The sequence below is a fragment of the Maniola hyperantus genome, chromosome 18 (assembly GCF_902806685.2).
Source record: "Maniola hyperantus chromosome 18, iAphHyp1.2, whole genome shotgun sequence".
In the NCBI taxonomy this organism is placed as follows: domain Eukaryota; kingdom Metazoa; phylum Arthropoda; class Insecta; order Lepidoptera; family Nymphalidae; genus Maniola; species Maniola hyperantus.
The window spans coordinates 11,197,957-11,216,611 of NC_048553.1; the positions used below are offsets into that span (position 1 = coordinate 11,197,957).

The 18,655-nt window shown below is 43.8% G+C and overlaps 3 protein-coding genes across 3 annotated transcripts in view; 2 read left to right on the forward strand and 1 right to left on the reverse strand.

Annotated features, from left to right (window-relative positions):
- Positions 1 to 18,655, forward strand: part of LOC117990616 (neural cell adhesion molecule 1-like) — a 186,976-nt gene that overhangs the window by 162,698 nt on the left and 5,623 nt on the right. Inside the window, exons 10-13 of the mRNA XM_034978071.2 lie at positions 9,502 to 9,663; positions 10,353 to 10,487; positions 13,005 to 13,211; positions 17,002 to 17,151. Coding sequence (XP_034833962.2) covers positions 9,502 to 9,663; positions 10,353 to 10,487; positions 13,005 to 13,211; positions 17,002 to 17,151 — 654 coding nt within the window. The remainder of the gene's footprint in view (positions 1 to 9,501; positions 9,664 to 10,352; positions 10,488 to 13,004; positions 13,212 to 17,001; positions 17,152 to 18,655) is intronic.
- Positions 1 to 18,655, forward strand: part of LOC138403561 (uncharacterized) — a 209,535-nt gene that overhangs the window by 127,042 nt on the left and 63,838 nt on the right. The window lies entirely within an intron of this gene.
- LOC117990869 (uncharacterized) overlaps positions 16,995 to 18,655 on the reverse strand; it is a 199,080-nt gene continuing 197,419 nt past the window's right edge. Inside the window, exon 2 of the mRNA XM_069504638.1 lies at positions 16,995 to 17,136. The gene's annotated coding sequence lies outside the window, so the exon portion shown is untranslated. The remainder of the gene's footprint in view (positions 17,137 to 18,655) is intronic.

An 18,655-nucleotide genomic window follows, 5' to 3' on the forward strand; every position in this document is an offset into this window, starting at 1 on the left:
CATTTTACTTGTTAAATCGTTATCTCATGAAACACAGCCCATAACATATCCCATGGGTATAATCAGCACTCTTAATTTGCATATCCCTAACGAATGTCGGATACGACATGTAATGCCTCGTCTACACGTTTAATTTTACTCATCATAGTGCCACACGAGTAGATATTATAAACCAGAGGGGAAGCTTCACACTAGCTCTCGCACACCACGACGTGCCACGGACGCTCCGTGCGCCCAGTTTGACGGCAAACGAAGCGTCCGTGACACGTCGGTGTGCGTGAGCTGCGCTAGAGTGAGTGAACCTACAGCCAGCCGCTAGTATGAAGCTTCCCCTCTGGTCTATATATTATCTACTCGTGTGATCGTGCCTTCTTCGAAACGAAGTTTGGAGGTTATCATGCGAAAAGCTTCTCTATTCAAAGCCGCCTCCTTTAACTTTGGGTAACTAAGCCCTGTCCACCCCCTTATATCGTCCAACCATTTGTGTCCTTGGCGAACAGAAACCCTTTTGCTTTCGATTCTTCCTTCCAAAAATCGGAAATGCGAATTGGACTTCCCTTTGTAAATGTCCAAAGAAAGCGAGATTCCTTCGCATTGTAGTGGACATGAGTTCTCTATCTTTGTGGACCATTTCCAGTACCTTATTGGCCGGTGTAAAGCTGTTCCAGGTTATCTTGAGCAAATGTTTTTGGTATAAAAAAAGGTAGCGTTCAAGCTACGGTAGCGGTCATGGAACTTTCTACGAGTTTTGTACATTCCGTCATCACACCGTTGTAACGTCGGAGTTTTACGTCCTCGAGCTCTATCCCTCCGTTTTACCGTCAAATTACGTCCGCTATGTGGCAGCACTGCGTTTCTAGAAACCAGTAGCCTTATTATGTAAATGATTGTTGCCAACATTGTGCCAAAAATTCAAACAAACACCATGAAAGCAAAATTGAACTATTGCGTTAGTAGATCGATAAATAACAACATAAACGGTGGTTGCCTACATGATTATGCGGGCAAACCACGCGTTTATGTTGATTTTGTTGGCTACTGCTAGGCTGAACTCGGATGAAGACGATGCCAAAAGAAAATCACCAAAATTACCCATATACTTACTTACCTACTTTTTTATGGGTGGATGGGTTATCAGTACCCAAATTATAAATGCGAAAGTGTGTTTGTTTGTTGATTTTTTGGTTTATTGGTTTGTTGGTTTGTCCTTCAACCACGTCGCAACGGAGCATCCGATTGACGTGATTTTTTGGGTACCTACTGATTTCATAAATGGACATTTTATGTAATACTAGCTTATGCTCGCGACTTCGTCCGCGTGGACTACACAAATTTCGAACCCCTATTTCACCCCCTTAGGGGTTGAATTTTCAAAAATCCTTTCTTAGCGGATTCCTACGTTATAATAGCTATCTACATGCCAAATTTCAGCCCGATCCGTCCAGTAGTTTGACCTGTGCGTTGATAGATCAGTCAGTCAGTCAGTCAGTCAGTCACCTTTTCCTTTTATATATTTAGATAAAGTTTATCTTTAGAAGTTAGGCGTTCTCGGTTGAATCGCAGTGTATACAGGCCTTAACAATAAAATGTCACTTTAGAAGCGCATGAAACAGGGCAGTAAATATCGACGTGTCTACGAATAGATATTCAAATTGTTACGTTTCGGGATCAGCATTCCGGTTTCCTTCCGTAGTGGTCCATCCATTAATCTTCCCCCGATTATTGAGAAAAGGGTTGCATTTTTTTGTCTAACTGTCCGAAACATCTGGCTCCACGGAAGACCAGCGCTGTGCCTGTGACGAGAACACAGGCACAGGCACACTCGGAAAATGCTGAGTGGAGTCCATTTTGGTACCACGCACCGCGCATCTTATTTTGAGTGTTTATTTTATTTATACTATCTGTGGCACCAAAAAAACATTTTTTTCTTTCTTTTCTTTCATTTTCAAACACGTCACCCTCAAGAATCGTAGACATAATAAATAATTGAACTGCATATCGCATCATCATCGAACCATCGCCTTTTCTCTTATCTTAGATTCTTTGTTAAAATTGAACGTGTAGACGGACCGCAACAATAATAATGTCACAGTCACAAGTCACAGTACACGCAGAGTATGAATTACAGACCAATAAATACTGATGTGTCTAGTAGTAGGTATTCAAATGATGCGGTTCGGGTTCGACGGACCGTTTCCTTCCGCTGCGGACTGGCCGAACAGTAATTGCCTCTGAGGAAGGCGGTGCTAACAGTAAATCACCGAAATTATTGCGTAATATTACTTGTCTCGGAGCTAGTAAACGGTGAAACGATAATAACAACTTGGTGTTTTGGTCGCTTTCATTTCATAAAATGTACAAGGTATCTACTTGTACTTGGAAACTTGCCTGAGCGTTACGCTATTCCTAAATCAATGCGCTATTTTATTTCATCAACCCATCGTCCGGCCCACGGATTTCCCCTCAGGCCAGTGTGCAAGTTCTATCATCGCTATTTTTTTTTGTAACTAGCTTATGCTCGCGACTTCGTCCACGTGGACTACACTAATTTCAAACCCCTATTGCACCTCCTTAGGGGTTGAATTTTCAAAGATCTTTCCTTCGTGGATGCCTATGTCATAATAGCTATCTGCATGCCAAATTTTAGCCCGATCCATCCAGAGGTTTGAACTGTGCATTGATAGATCAGTCAGGCGGAGGGATGCCCCGGGGGCTGTGTACGTGTGCGAGGCGTCCCCACCGACTGCCATCTTGACCTGTCGCGTACTATGGCTACAATTGACTATATGGCCATTTTATTTAATTTTAAGTTTATAACTTAATCTAATTATATAAAAGGAAAAGGTGACTGACTGGCTGACTGATCTATCAACGCACAGCTTAAACTACTGGACGGATCGGGCTGAAATTTGGCATGCAGATAGCTATTATGACGTAGGCATCCGCTAAGAAAGGATTCTTGAAAAATCAACCCCTAGGGGGGTGAAATAAGGGTTGGAAGTTTGTGTAGTCCACGCGGACGAAGTCGCGAATATAAGCTAGTCTAAATATATAGAAAAAAAAGGTGACTGACTGACTGAATGATCTATCAACGCACATCTCAAAATACTGGATGGATCGGGCTGAAATTTGGCATGCAGATAGCTATTATGACGTAGGCATCTTCTAAGAAAGGATTTTTGTAAATTCAACCCCTAAAGGTGTTTTAAGCTAGTAATTGGTCTATAGATAATAGTTGTAATAAGCCAAACTCTTAGTCTACTCGATCTTGCGGGCTACCTCCGCAATATGTTGTTGCGGCATCAACTTAATTCATAGAGCTTTGCTTTATAGTTCGCGAGTCCGGAATAAATTTCCTTTGGAAATCCCGCGGATACCCTATCGTGCGAGGTGCATAAATCCGTTCAAGCTAAATTGTATGCTTTAGAATTGCTGTAGCCGTTTTATTGTTGAAGTGTTATAACATTTTGTACGTAAGTCTACCAAGTAAGGTGGGTACAAAATATTTTAGCTATTGTGGTGGATTTTCGGCCATTTTATTTAATTTTAAGTGAATAATGAGGCTGATTCCGTTGTACACAATCTCTAAACTAAACTAAAATGGCACGTCTAAATCTATTGCTATCCCTTTCATAATGTTGCTTGCGGAAAAGGATAGCACTAAATTTAGACCTGTTAATTTGGTTTAGTTTAGAGATTGTGTACAAGAGAATCGGCCCCAATATATATTTTAATATAATATGTGGGTAGACCCTGACATTTGGTAAAAAGTGAAGTAAAAGTAAAATATTCTGTATTTGTTAGCGCACTTATGATAATTAATTATCTCTGACAGAAGTCACGTGATGTGTTGTATCACCATCTTGAATCGATTGGTATAAAAGCGAGTGTTTGATAATTCTTAAGGCAAAGCGATCGGCTTCCGCCCCGCGCGGACGTTTGCTAATGCGCTCCGTTTCTCGGTACCGGTTTGAACTCTCGCGCGAGTTCGCCAGTGTCAGTGCAAGTGCCATTATCAGTGCCATCGGATTGTTCCTGCGTTGTGTGTAGTATTAGTGTAGTTCTAGGATCCAGGTTCCGTGAGTACACTAGTCTAAGCGCAGCATAGGTCCACACCCCCGTCACCAAAGGGCGGGGACTCACATTAGGGTCACACCTTAGGTACTCACCTCCCTGCCTAGGCAGGGGGGACCTTTGAGCCACCGGGTCCACTATGGGCCCCAACCAACCCGACCACCCCGCTCCCGGGCCCCATCAGGGCACATTTTTTCCCCAGACATTCTACAATGACGTAGACTTGAGTGCCCTTTTGGCCGATCTCACGACCCGAAACCCAAGCTACCTCAATAAATTTAAGGTCGACCCGTCCCGGAAGCCTACGCGCTTCGACATACCACCGGAATCTCCTCTCTCGGCTATGACCATGGAGGACGACTCGGACTCGACATTGATTGACAAGGAGCCTCACTCCAAGACCCAACCTGGGCCTTCAGCCCCAAAACCTATACCGACCAACGTTAAGGAGCCTCACTCCGAAACGTCCCCAGCCTCCTCTGAAACAGAGGAATTCACGACGGTGCAAAGGAAGGCCCAGAAGCGAAAGCTGAAGGCCTCCAAGTCCCACGCAAACCCACCTAAAAAGGTGGGCGTTGCAGCCCCTTCAGGGCCCGGTACTCAACCCACAACCTCCCAGGCAACCCCCGAGGAGGAGTCGGAAGACTCCCCCATGGAGGATTCGCCAAGGGAAAAGGTCCCTCCCCTTTTTATTAGGGAAAAACTCAGCTGGCAGCGCATCTTGCCACTGTTAGACCAGCGGGGCATCTCGTTCACGAGTGCCCGCTCGACCGCCATTGGAATCAAAGTCCAATGTCCGACTTCAGGCGACCATCGCCTCCTCACCAAGACTCTCCGTCAAGAGAATGTAGGGTTCCATACCTACGCTCTTCCCGACGAACGCGTTCTACGCGTAGTCATTAGCGGCCTTCCGAAGGAGCTCGATACAGAGCTCATCAAGTCAGACCTCCTATCCCAGGAGCTGCCAGTCCTGGAGGTTCACAGGATGTATCATCCTAGAACCAAAGTCCCTTACGAGATGGTGCTCGTAACTTTAGAACTTTCCCCCGCGGGTAAAAAAGTTAATAATATAACCTCAGTGTGTCGCCTTACTGGCCTCAAAATAGAGCCCCCCCGTAACCGCGGCAGGATGGGCCAATGCCATCGCTGCCAGATGTACGGCCATTCCGCAAGGAATTGTTTCGCCCACCCTAGGTGCGTAAAGTGCCTAGGGGACCACGGCACCTCCGACTGCCCCAGGAAGCAACCAACCGAGGAGCCCCCGAGCTGTGTTCTTTGCAGGTCTCAAGGGCATACCGCGAACTATCGCGGATGCCCTAAAGCCCCCAAGGAGCAAAAGCGAAGGGTCAAACCGGCCGGCCGCAAACCTACTGCAGCTCCCCAACCCACCCAAAAATTCGTCCCTGCGCCGGCTCCGGCCACCAACGCATGGGACAAACCCCTTCCCAGGACTAACCCTCCTGCGCCCAAGCCCACCCAGGCACCCCCGGCCAAGCCCGCCCAACCAGCCCCGGCCAAGCCCGCCCAACCAGCCCCGGCCAAGGCTTCCGCGTCTACGCCTAAGCCCCAGCCCCAGCCAGAGCAACCGCTCCATACATCCGCAGCGGCAAACGCTGCGGATAATCTCAAATTAATAGAAACCGTCCTCGCCTCTATTGACATAGTGGAGATGGAAATTTTCGCCCGGACCTTCAGGGAAGATCCCAAAACAGCCATTACCCAACACTTGGGTCTACTCATCTCCATAAACAACCTTAAAAACCTATAATGGATAGTACAACCAAAGGTAGATTAAAACCTCACTACTTAGTGGTCGCGTTTTACAACGCGAACGGCCTTATCGACCAAATGGACGAAGTCCGCGAGTTTGTATGTGCACATCAAACCGACATTCTCCTAGTGCAAGAGACCTTCTTGAAACCTAGTAGAAGTAATCCCAGAATTGCTAATTTTAATATAGTCAGAAACGACAGGGCCACTGCTAAGGGTGGCACTGCTATATACTACAGAAGGGCTCTTCACTGCACTCCTCTCGATCCTCCACAACTAACCAATATGGAAGCGTCCATATGTCAGGTGAGTATGACTGGCCATCCGTCGGTCATACTAGCATCCGTCTATCTCTCTCCCTCGAAAGATCTGTTAGAAAGTGACATCCGCGCACTTCTCTCATTAGGAGACTCCGTTATCGTGGCCGGAGACCTTAACGCCAAACATCAAAGTTGGAATTGCCGCTCCCCGAACTCACGAGGACGCCAACTCGAAAGACTGACGCACCGCCCCGATCTTAACTTCATAGTTATAGCCCCTGACACACCGACTCGTTATCCAATGACCGACAATTCAACAGACAGACCGGACATACTCGATATAGCTCTTCTAAAGAACATCGCCCTTCAGGTGAGTCCTTTGGAGGTGCTGTCCGAGCTAGGTTCAGATCACCGTCCCGTCCTAATGCGGCTAGGACCCCCGCCCACCGCGGCCCCCCCGACCAAAACAGTCATTGACTTCAAGAAGCTCTCAGAGCATCTTAAGTCTATAGACTCAGTGCACATCTCTCAAATTCCTGACATTATAGGTAGTCTAGATGAAGCGCATGCAGCCTCACTGCACCTTACTAATCACATCCGCGATGCTCTAAGCGCCTGCTCCCGACAGATGCCGAACGGTTTCACCCGTCGACAGTTGCCGGACGACGCCAGAGAGCTCATCACAATCAAAAACGCTAAACGTAGAGCCCATGACGCATGTCCTAACGCCAACAACCGGAGAGAACTCTGGAGAGCCCAGAGGGAGGTAAAGGCTCGCCTTGCCGAACTCCGCGACGAACAATGGGACAGGAAGCTGAGTGAGCTCAAGCCATCGCATGTAGCCTACTACAGCCTGGCGAGAGCTCTCAAAGCCGACCCTGTCTCGGCCACTCCTCCGCTTTTACGTCCCAATCAACCGCCCGCCTTTGAAGATGTCGATAAGGCCGAATGCTTGGCCGATAGCTTAGAAGCCCAATGCTCCCCGAGCACCATCTCTGTAGACAAGTCCCATATAGAACTAGTCGAAAACAAACTAGCATCTATCTTCTCTTCCGCCCCAGGTGGCGATCCAATCCTCCCGACGAATAGCGGCGAAGTTCGTCAAATAATCAAAGAATTTCACGCCAAAAAAGCCCCGACTCTATTAATAACAAAACTCTAAAGTTACTCCCCGACGTATTAATCAACCTCCTGGTTGTCATTTTCAACACCCTCATGGCGGGATGCTCCTTCCCCGACAGGTGGAAAGAAGCTACCGTTATAGGCATCCCCAAGCCAGGGAAACCTAGGAACCTCCCTACTAGCTACCGCCCCATTAGTTTGCTCAACACCCTTGGCAAGGTGTATGAGAAAGTCATCCTCAACCGACTTAGGTCCGTCGTAGAGGAGAAAAACCTCCTCAACGACGAGCAATTTGGCTTTCGAACCAGACACTCATGTGTTCATCAAGTGCACCGCCTCACGGAGCACATCCTTCTCGGTTTCAACCGATTCAAAACGAGAGGCATCCCAACGGGAGCCCTCTTCTTCGATGTAGCCAAAGCCTTCGACAAGGTGTGGCACGCCGGCTTGATCTACAAGCTTTACCATCTTGGCGTGCCCGAAAGACTCGTACGTTTACTACGAGAATTTCTCACCAATCGAACTTTTCGCTACCGTCTGGATGGGACCCTATCCTCCCCAAGACCTCTCCGAGCTGGAGTCCCTCAGGGCTCCCTGCTCTCGCCACTTTTGTACGCGCTGTACACCAGCGACATTCCCAGATCCCCTCACGTTCATATAGCCCAGTTCGCGGATGACACCGCTCTATACAGCTCCGACTTAAACTACCGAAACGTTAAAGCTCGACTCCAAAAGGCAGTCAGTAGCCTAGGCCACTGGTTCCGCCTTTGGAGGATAGAGGTTAACCCGGAAAAAAGCGCAGCAGTGCTCTTTCAAAAGTCCAAAAGGAAATCACAAAACAAACTTCGACAGACTGAAATAACTCTTTACGACCGCCCCATTCCCTGGCAAACTAATACCAAGTACTTGGGTGTAACCTTTGATGACAAGATGAGCTTCGCCGCGCACATTCGTAGAGTCCGCAAGAACGCAGCGTATGTGCTCTCCCGTCTTTACCCCATGATTTGCGCAAAGAGCAAAATGTCACTTCGACATAAAGTCACGCTATACAAAACGTGCATCCGCCCAATAATGTCTTATGCCTGTGTTGCATTTGCACACCTGCCGCCCTCCTCTCTCAAACCTCTCCAAGTCCTACAGAATAAGTTTATGCGTACGGCCACTGGCTCCCCGTGGTACATGCGCAACGTGGACCTCCACAGAGACCTCCAACTCCCGACAATAGCTCATTACTTTAAACAGCTTTCCAAAAACTATTTTGAGAAAGCCATTAGACACCCCAACCCCCTAATAGTTGAGGCAGCGACTTACACCCCTGACCGAAACGACCCCCCAGATAAAAGACGCCCTAAGCACGTCCTTAATGACCCCGACGATCAAATCATGACCGACAATGCACCCTATCTCGTAGGGCTACACAATTCAACCTCATCACAGCGTCTTCGCCGGCGAAGACGAGGTCCCCGATTTCTAACGTCACCCGGACGTGGGCTCACGCCACGGCCTCGGGGGCGTACGGACTAACCAACAAAACCGACAACTCCACCCATCCCAACGTCATCCTAAGCCGTGGTCCGAGCCTCACAGGAGGCGCCCTTAGGAGGACGTTGCCCCCCGACCTCTCAAATTATTTCTTCGAGCCCTAGGGCTCACCCCCAGGCGGAGCTTCGCGCTCGCCAACCCCCCCGGTGACGCTGTAGCGGCCAGTAGGGCCTACGCAGCATAGTCAATCCGAAACAACACAAAAAAAATTCTTAAGGCAGTCTGTGTTCAACCTCAGACTTATTCGACTATTAAATGCTTTTGTGTTTAGGTCGCATTTCTGATTGAGTGGTTTCAATAGCAATTGTGCCCTAATCAAGTTAATATTGCAGTAAGGTTATTATGAAAGGCAAAACTCTCGATAAGCCGCTGTGTGTCGTGGTTAATATTTAACTTCACTTCTGATGTTTATATATTTTACACCTTAACCAAAACAATAGAAATATAACAAGGATGTTTGCAAGTAGGTACAATAGGCGGCCTTATCGCTAAAATAGCGATAAGGCCGCCTATTATATAGGTTCTGTGTCTGTAGGTATTGGTACCTACAGAGATAGTCGGCGGACGGACATAGGCTTTTTCTTGTCCAAGCTCTTTCAGTAAATATTTTAAAAAACATTCCACGTAAACAAATCCGTGGGTAGCAGCTTGTGAATAAAACAAAAAGCAATTTCACATAATCCCTGAACGTTTGTTAGCGGCTAAGCACGGCTCATTATTTATTTGCTCACAGATGCCCCGGTATGCGGCATGACGTCACCGCAAGTGGTGGGGGCGGCGCTTGATGAATCGCTGCATGTTCGCTGCTCGGTGCACGCGGACCCTGCTGACGTCACGTTCCTGTGGCAGTTCAACAACAGCGGCGAGAGCTTTGACGTCTCCCCAGCGAGATACGGTAATTAGAACAACTTTATCATAGAGAAAATTAGTGAGATGTGTAATATGACGTCATACAAGTGGTGGGGCGGCGCTTGATGAATCACTGCATCTTCGCTTTTCCGTGCACGCGGACCCCGCTGAAGTCACGTTCCTGTGACAGTTCAACAACAGCGGCGAGAGCTTTGACGTCTCCCCAGCGAGATACAGTAATTAGCATTTGACGACCTGCCTGGCGCAGTGGTGAGCGCTGTGGTCTTAATAGTGGGAGGTCCCAGGTTCGATTCCTGGCAGGGGTTTGGAATTTTATAATTTCTAAATTTCTGGTCTGGTCTGGTGGAAGGCTTCGGCCGTGGCTAGTTACCACCCTACCGGCAAAGCCGTGCCGCCAAGCGATTTAGCGTTCCGGTACGATGCCGTGTAGAAACCAAAGGGGTATGGGTTTAATAAAAACTGCCATACCCCTTCCAGGTTAGCCCGCTATCATCTTAGACTGCATCATCACTTACCACCAGGTGAGATTGCAGTCAAGGGCTAACTTGTATCTGAATAAAAAAAAAAAAATAGCAACCTTACAGCATTATGACGTCATACAAGGGTCGGGGCGGCGCTTGATGAATCGCTGCATGTTCGCTGCTCGGTGCACGCGGACCGTAATGTGTGGACGTGTAATTAGAGTTCATTGTTCAAAGCAGTATTTATTTTCAGCTACACTAAACGGCAGCACAAGCGAGCTTCGCTACACGCCCGCAAGCGAGAGGGACTACGGGGCGCTGACGTGTCGGGGCACCAACACGGTCGGCCAACAAGCGCAGCCGTGCATCTTTCAAATCGTGCCGGCAGGTATAGTCCGTTTTTAGGATTCCGTAGTAAACAAGGAACCCTTATAGTTTCGCCATGTCCGTCCGTCTGCCCGTCCGTCCGTTCGTCCGTCCTCGGTTAATCTCAGAGACTATTAGTGCTAGAAATCTGTAATTTGGCATGGGTAAATATTAATCACGCCGACAAAGTAGTGAAATTAAATTGTGATAAATATTCTTTTTAGGGTAGCTATCCCTTACAATATGTAAAGTGGGGATGAATTTTTTTTCTCGTCTACCCCATAGTGTGGGGTATTGTATAGGTCTTTAAAAAATACTGTGGGTGTGGGAACATCATTTTTCGATTTCTAGATCCGTTTGTAAAATATGATGTTTTAAAGTGCTAATTTTTATTAGAGTCAAGTGTCCGTCCCATTTATCAGCCAAATGGTAGTATAATAATATAGGAACGTGAAAAAATTCACAACAGTAGTACATAATCAATTTTAAAGGAAAACTATCATGGCTTATTTGTGACTACGGAACCCTACACTACGCGTGGCCCGCCACGGACTTGGTCGGTTTTTTTTTTTTCTTTAGTTTCCTGAAAAGATAAACAAATCGCACAAACCTTCTCGGAGAAACGAGTAAGTAACATGATTCGCCCAGCGTTGGCCTTCTGGAGTTAGATTTTTCAGTCCTATCTTGACTTCATTGTAAGTTTAGCTTAGGTGGCAGGCATAGTCCATTTTTCCTGCTGTGCGGGGGTACGAGGTGTTCCCTTCCCGATTGCCATCTCAACCTCAATAGCTCAACCGGTAAAAGAGTGGACTGAAAACCGAAAGGTCGACGGTTCAAACCCCGCCCGTTGCACTATTGTCGTACCTACTCCTAGCACAAGTGTTTACGCCATTTATTATATTTTCAAGTAATCTATTATAAATACACACACACGCACATTCAAACTCACACATAAGCATGTACGCAATGACATTTCCTTTCAAATTCCCCCTTCAGTCCGCTTCCGCATTCTGGCGCTTACGCACGCTGAAAACCGCTCCTGTTTTGCACAACAAATGTGCCACGCAATTTATAACACCCGCTCCGCTCCGCTACCGTTTTAACACGATAAAAGTTCAAAAAGTGTGCAAACTCGCAAAATCAAGTGAATCCGCTAAACTAATAAATAAACGCTAATTAAACCGCTAATACAAGTGATCTGAACAATCAAGCAAAATAGGTACCTATACAAAGAGCAAAATTAACCTATGACGTGTACATATAATCGCTAATTAATCTTGCTATCGAAACTCCCTTTAATAAAATCAGTGCAGTTAAGTGTATCGGAAGGTCATCCCAAAGGTCATCATCAGCAAGGAGCAGATCCCACTCACCAGCGACCGCCTGAAGCTCAGGTAACCCACAACAAGCTTGACGCTTAGTTGGAGAGGAAAGGGGAATATTAGTCACTAGCTGATGCCCGCGACTTCGTACGCGTGGATTTAGGTTTTTAACAATCCTGTGGGAGCATGTCCTTCCCTGGATTGCAAGCTACCTCTGCGCTCTGTACCAAATTTCGTCAAAATCGGTTGAAGGGTTGAACTGTGAAAAGCTAGCAGACAGACAGACACACTTTCACATTTATAATATTAGTATGGATTTAACATGGCTAATATTATTAAAAAAAACCTGTCGCGCACCTACCTACCTACCTACTCCTAAGTTATTAAATAGAAGCATGCTTACTCCAATATAGGCACCCAGAAGCAGTTAAAATTATTGATTGAATTATTGTTGACCTTTGAGACTCATGAAAGGCTCTGACCTATATAATCTTAATGGATTTTAAAGGTCGAAGGTAACAATTTAATTAAATGTAATTTTTTTTGTCAAATGCTTTCATCCTTTTTGATAAAACGTTTTTTTTTAAAATATTTTTACAGTCGGAAAAGTATTCTTTAACACAATAATGGATTGAATTATTTTTACTGAGAACGATTTCCACTGACTAACAGCCGTACTCAGAGTCGCTAATCGTTACTTAAGATTGTGTTGAAACGAGACGGATTTATGTGAGAGATATAGCTCTGTCTCGTTTTAACTAAACTTAAGTAACGATTAAGCGACTCTGAGTATATGGCTGTAAGGCTGATATATTCATATCATATAGACATAGTTAAAACGAGACAGAGCTATCTCTCTCATATAAATCTGTCTCGTTTTAACTCAATTTTAAGTCTGAGCAAAGTCAAAGTGCGCTCTATAGATCTCTCTTAGTTTACAAAACTTGCCATCAGTACCCTTATTATGAATGCGAAAGTGTGTTTGTTTGTTGGTTTGTTTGTTTATTGGTTTGTTGGTTTGCCCTTCAATCACGTCGCAACGGTGCAACGGATTGACGTGATTTTTTGCATGTGTATAGATAAAGACCTACAGAGTGACATAGGCTACTTTTTATCCCGGAAAATCAAAGAGTTCCCACGGGATATTTGAAAACCTAATTCCACGCGGACGAAGTCGCGGGCATCAGCTAATATGCAAATAATTGTTTCTGATATAGCAAGGCCGTCTCCACCACGTAACTGCACTGTCTTCACTGGCAACGATTCTTCCTGGTTCGACGACGCTGCCAAAGACGAAGTCAGCGACTACCTTGAAGTGCGATGTGTTGCTGGCTACGACGGGGGCTTACCTCAGCTGGTTGTGTTGGAAGCTTTGGACTCTATTACTGGAAGGATAAGGTTCAATGTTACAGCGAATGAGACGAGTGAGTTATAAATAAATAAATAAATAAAACGTTTATTTTTCAATCATCTAGTTACACACATACATGGATTTGATCTTGAACAAAATTTGCGTTTTTAGTTTTTATGTCCATATCCATACTAATATTATAAATGCGAAAGTGTGTCTGTCTGTCTGCTAGCTTTTCACGGCCCAACCGTTCAACCGATTTTGATGAAATTTGGTACAAAGTTAGCTTAGGTATATCCCGGGGAAGGACATAGGCTACTTTTTATCCCGGAAAGTTGAAGAGTTCCCACGGGATTTCAAAAACCTAAATCCATCCGGACGAAGTCGCGGGCATCATCAGGTAGATTATAATTTTTACTGAATAGGTACGTAAAGCCTGGTGACAGACGGATAGACAGACGGACGGACTGCGAGGTTTTAGTAATAGAGACTCGTTTTATTCTTTGGGTACGGAACCCTAAAAAGGACGTCAAATCATTGTAACGTCACATGCCAGTATTTCATAGAAGCTCGCATACTAAGCGCGTGTTTTGATGTTTGATAAAAAGATACTGATTTGACTAGTTGTCAACATCGCATTATCGTAAAACGACTTATATTTAACAAGAAATCATTTCATTTCATTTCATTCGATGTGGGGTGTTTGTTGGGACTATCCATATAAATGACAAGATTTGGTCAAGCGAACAACATTTTTCACGGTTTAGGAACCAAATAAATCAACGCCACCTCTTAGATACTAATGAACGACGCGTTTGAAATCCAGACGTCACTGAGGTTGCATTGGTGCGTAAGCACCAGTGAGTCGGAGCCATTTTGTTTATTCAATAACCCTGTCCATACGAAGTAATATTATATAAGTCAATGCACTATTGTCGTACCTACTCCTAGCACAAGCTTGACGCTTAGTTGGAGAGGAAAGGGGAATATTAGTCATTTAACATGACTTATATTCTTTAAAAAAAAAACAGAAAACAATGCATTTCATTTAATTTCATTCGATGCGACGTGTTTGTTGGGAATCGTACTTTAAATATAAATAATTAATAAATAAATAAATTCTTTATTAAGGCAACAGAGACCCATATTTTGTTAGTATAGACAATGCTTAAAAAAAATAAAAAAAACTTTAGGATTCCATGTCCCGACAACCTTTCAAGAGCCCCGTATTTCCTATCAATAGGGACACAAAACGCTAACACCGTGACAAACATCACTTACTGGAGCAAATATTTGCACACATTCGATCAAACATTCGCGCCAACTCCAAATTGAATCTCTTCAATTATTTGTTTGACTGAATCCATACGTATTTTATAGGTAACTCGTAAGTAAGTCGAGAGTGAATGCCTCATCTTCTAGGGAAGTGCGCTCCATCTTAGTGACTCGTGACCTACTCCTACCTATCCAATGTATATCACGTCATTTAGGTAGGGTTGGTCACGTAATCCATATCCATACTCCATACTTAATATTATAAATGCGAAAGTGGTTCTGTCTATCTGTCTGTCTGTCTGACTGTCTGCTAGCTTTTCACGGCTCAACCGTTCAACCAATTTTGACGAAATTTGGTACAGAGATAGCTTGCATCCCGAGGAAGGACATAGGCTACTTTTTATCCCGGAAAATTAAAGAGTTCCCACGGGATTTTCAAAAACGCAAATCAAGAATGCAAAGTACAATAGTAGTTTGTAATTTGACGACCTCCCTGGCGCAGTGGTGAGCGCTGTGGTCTTAATGGTGGGAGGTCCCGGGTTCGATTCCTGGCAGGGGTTTGGAATATTATTTCTAAATTTCTGGTCTGGTCTGGTGGGAGGCTTCGGCCGTGGCTAGTTACCACCCTACCGGCAAAGCCGTGCCGCCAAGCGATTTAGCGTTCCGGTACGATGCCGTGTAGAAACCAAAGGGGTATGGGTTTAATAAAAACTGCCATACCCCTTCCAGGTTAGCCCGCTATCATCTTAGACTGCATCATCACTTACCACCAGGTGAGATTGCAGTCAAGGGCTAACTTGTATCTGAATTAAAAAAAAAAAAAAAAAGTTACTTTACATTCATTGAAAATGACGTGAATATAATAAACAAGAAGTCATTCATCATGGGAAGCGTTAATTTATGTTTTCACAGTTCACACCAATCAATAGTAATTAATCGTTATAAATCAATTTCTAAAGCAATATTAGGGTGCCTTCTCACGGTGCTTGATAGCACGAGTTGTTTCCAAAATACTTAACTAGTTTATTTCATCCTTTAAGTAATTCAAGATAAATTAATTAAATTAATTAAAGATAAATATTTTTTTGTAGTATATATATTTTTTATTCTATGTCATTGTATTAAGCTTTAAAGCTGTTTTAGATTAAACTAGCTTATGCTCGCGACTTCGTTCGTGTGGACTACACAAATCTCATTTCACCCCCTTAGGGATTGTATTTTTAAAAATCCTTCCTTAGCGGATGCCTACGTCATGATAGCTATCTGTATGCGAAATTTCAGCTCGATCCGTGCAGTAGTTTGAGCTGTGCGTTGATAGATCAGTCAGTCAGTCAGTCAGTCACCTTTTCCTTTTATATATTAAGATTATATTAAATAGCTCCGAAAAATTAGAGGTGCGTGCTTGGGATCGAACCCCTGATCTCCGATTAGGACGAACCAATCATTCAGCTTGAAAAATTATGTCCATTTTTTTTAATTTGTCAAACACCGTTTACAACTTTGGTGCCTACCCATAAAAGTGTATCAAACGCCACCGCGTGACAAAAAGCAATGAATGTAAAACGTAAAGGTCATTAACAATTAAAACAACACGATTTAGTTCCGGCTACGGGACCACATTTTGTTTAATGACTAGTTGTTATTAGTGTAATGATTAAATTAATGTCATTTAAAAATGTCTACGCACTGCGCTCGATTTATAATTTGATTTTATAAATAATACTAGCTGCCCTACTAGCTAGGCGAAATTCGTACCGCCTAACAGTCGATTCTTTTTCAGGATTTTTTTAGATTTTTTTCCCTCCGTAAGAACCATCCCCGTACCTCAAGGAATATTATCAAAAAAGTATTATCGAAATCGGTTAAGCTGTTCTCGAGATACCTGTGCGATTTTATCAATTATCAAATCAAATCAAAGATTTTATTTCTATAAACAGCACTAGCTGATGCCCGCGACTTCGTCTGCGTCGATTTAGGTTTAAACTCTTTGATTTTCCGGGATAAAAAGTAGCCTATGTCCTTCCCTGGGATGTAGGTAAGCTAACTCTGTACCAATTTTCATTAAAATTTTCATTTCTAACCTCACAATTGCGTTTCTCAGGCATGATTGTCGTCAAGCGCAAACTTATTTCACAATAAAAATATTAAACTTATCTTACTTCCTAAAAATCAGTAATTCGGTCTTTATACTTAACAAGCAGTTGCCCACGACTTCGTCCGCGTAAAATTTCTGGTTTCTCATGAGATCTGAAATTTTCCCGCTTCAAAAGGCCTCACTTACCTACTCATCTTAAGGCACGGAACCCAGAATACCTATTTTCATATCTTTAACTTCAAAAACATAGGACTTTCATACAACCTTCGACCCCCCCTTTCACACCCTTTGGGGGGGGGGGGGGGGTCGGGTTAACACATACGTCCTAGAAAGAACCTACCTTTCAAATTTCAAGTTTGTAGTCTTTATAGTTCCCGAGATTCCGTGATTAGTCAGTGAGTGGTATTTCGCTTTTACGAGTTTTTAGACTAGTGTTTATCTATCAACCGTATCAAGACAAACATTTACCTATGTTGAAATATTTTCAATACAGACGGAATAGCCGTGTTCCTGGTGCCAGCTGAAGTGGTCTGGACGAGTGGCGGCGCCTTGCGGCTCAGCGTGTACTCGAGAAACGACAAGGGCTCCTCAGACAAGATCGTTATCCAGGCGCTCTCTTATCAGGACCCTGAAAGAAGGACAGGTATGTCAATTTTAACTTTACCTATAATTTTAATAATAACTAGCTGCCCTGGCGAACTTTGTTCCGCCTAACAGTCGAGTCAAATTTTTGAAATTTTTCTCTCCGTAAGAACCATCCTCGTACTTCAAGGAATATTATAAAAAAAGAATTAGCGAAATCGGTTCAGCTGTTCTCGAGATTTGCGATGACCAACACATTTAGTGATTAATTTTTTTATATATATATTTTTTTTTTCAGATTTTTACATGTATAATGTGGCTAATTCCATTGTACACAATCTCTAAACTAAACTAAAATGGTACATCTAAATCTATCACTATCCCTTTCATAATGTTGCTTGCGGAAAAGGAGAGCACTAGATTTAGACCTGTTAATTTAGTTTAGTTTAGAGATTGTGTACAAGAGAATCGGCCCCAATATTACAATAAAACTTAAAGCTAGCCTTATCTAATTACTATATAAATCATGACCGCGTGGAATGGTGCCAAGAATACTGGCTGCATTTCCGCGCTGGACAGCCAGGCTGATCCGTTGCGCAAAAAATGAGCCAGCCCTTCTGTCACCAGATGAGGCTATTAATCGCGGTGAAATGTCTCGTAAATTTTTTTTATATTATAGATAATCTTTATTTTGTCGGACAACAAAGCTGAAATTATAATTTGTTGCTGATTTTATAAAAGCTGAACGTTTCTCTGCGTATTGTCCCTAACACACGGAGGCACCATCAGCGACTGAATTTTCGATCACAGGCGCTTTGGGAGATAACGGGTAATAATGGTGTAAAAAATCTTAAGGCAAAGTATACCTAAAGTCTATTTTTTTCGTATTTTCTTTGGTATAGCTTTAGAACTCTTTACTCACGTCACGCATTGCCAGGCTCTTAGTATTCTTGCAACCCTATGCTAGACACCCTCAAACTTTATCTGATTACGCTGATCGTTCCTCCCTGTGTTAGACCCAATGGCACCGATTCTAAGCACAACCTAATTTTAGAGTATTCGCACCCTCTACTTAATATTGTAATATGAAAAGGACAGAAGCAGTTTGACATTTCTAAATTTAATTTTTAGATGGTAAAACCCGTGATTTTAGCACGCAGTCGCAGAACCTACTGTATAAATTTGTATTGTGCACTAAAATTTAGAGTCTTTAAATGTAAAAGTCATGTTCCGTTCCTTTTTTAGCATTGTTAAAAAGAAAAGGATGCAGATACTCTAAATTTAGTTTAGAGTAAGACAAAGGAATCGGTGCCACCTACGCAGAGAAATTTTCAGCTTTTATAAAATAACGAAGGTCTGGCACGCGCTGACTCTCCCTCTATCAATATTGTACGGTTTTTTCACACATGCCTACAAAAGCGTTTCAAAAAAATTAAATTTCTATTATGATCAATACAAATATTCATCACATTGTGGTTACAAGTAATAATTGGGTTAATTTGATTGATAGGTTAATATCAAGGTCTAATTAACTGGGCGCAATAATTAACCAATTAAACCTCGCG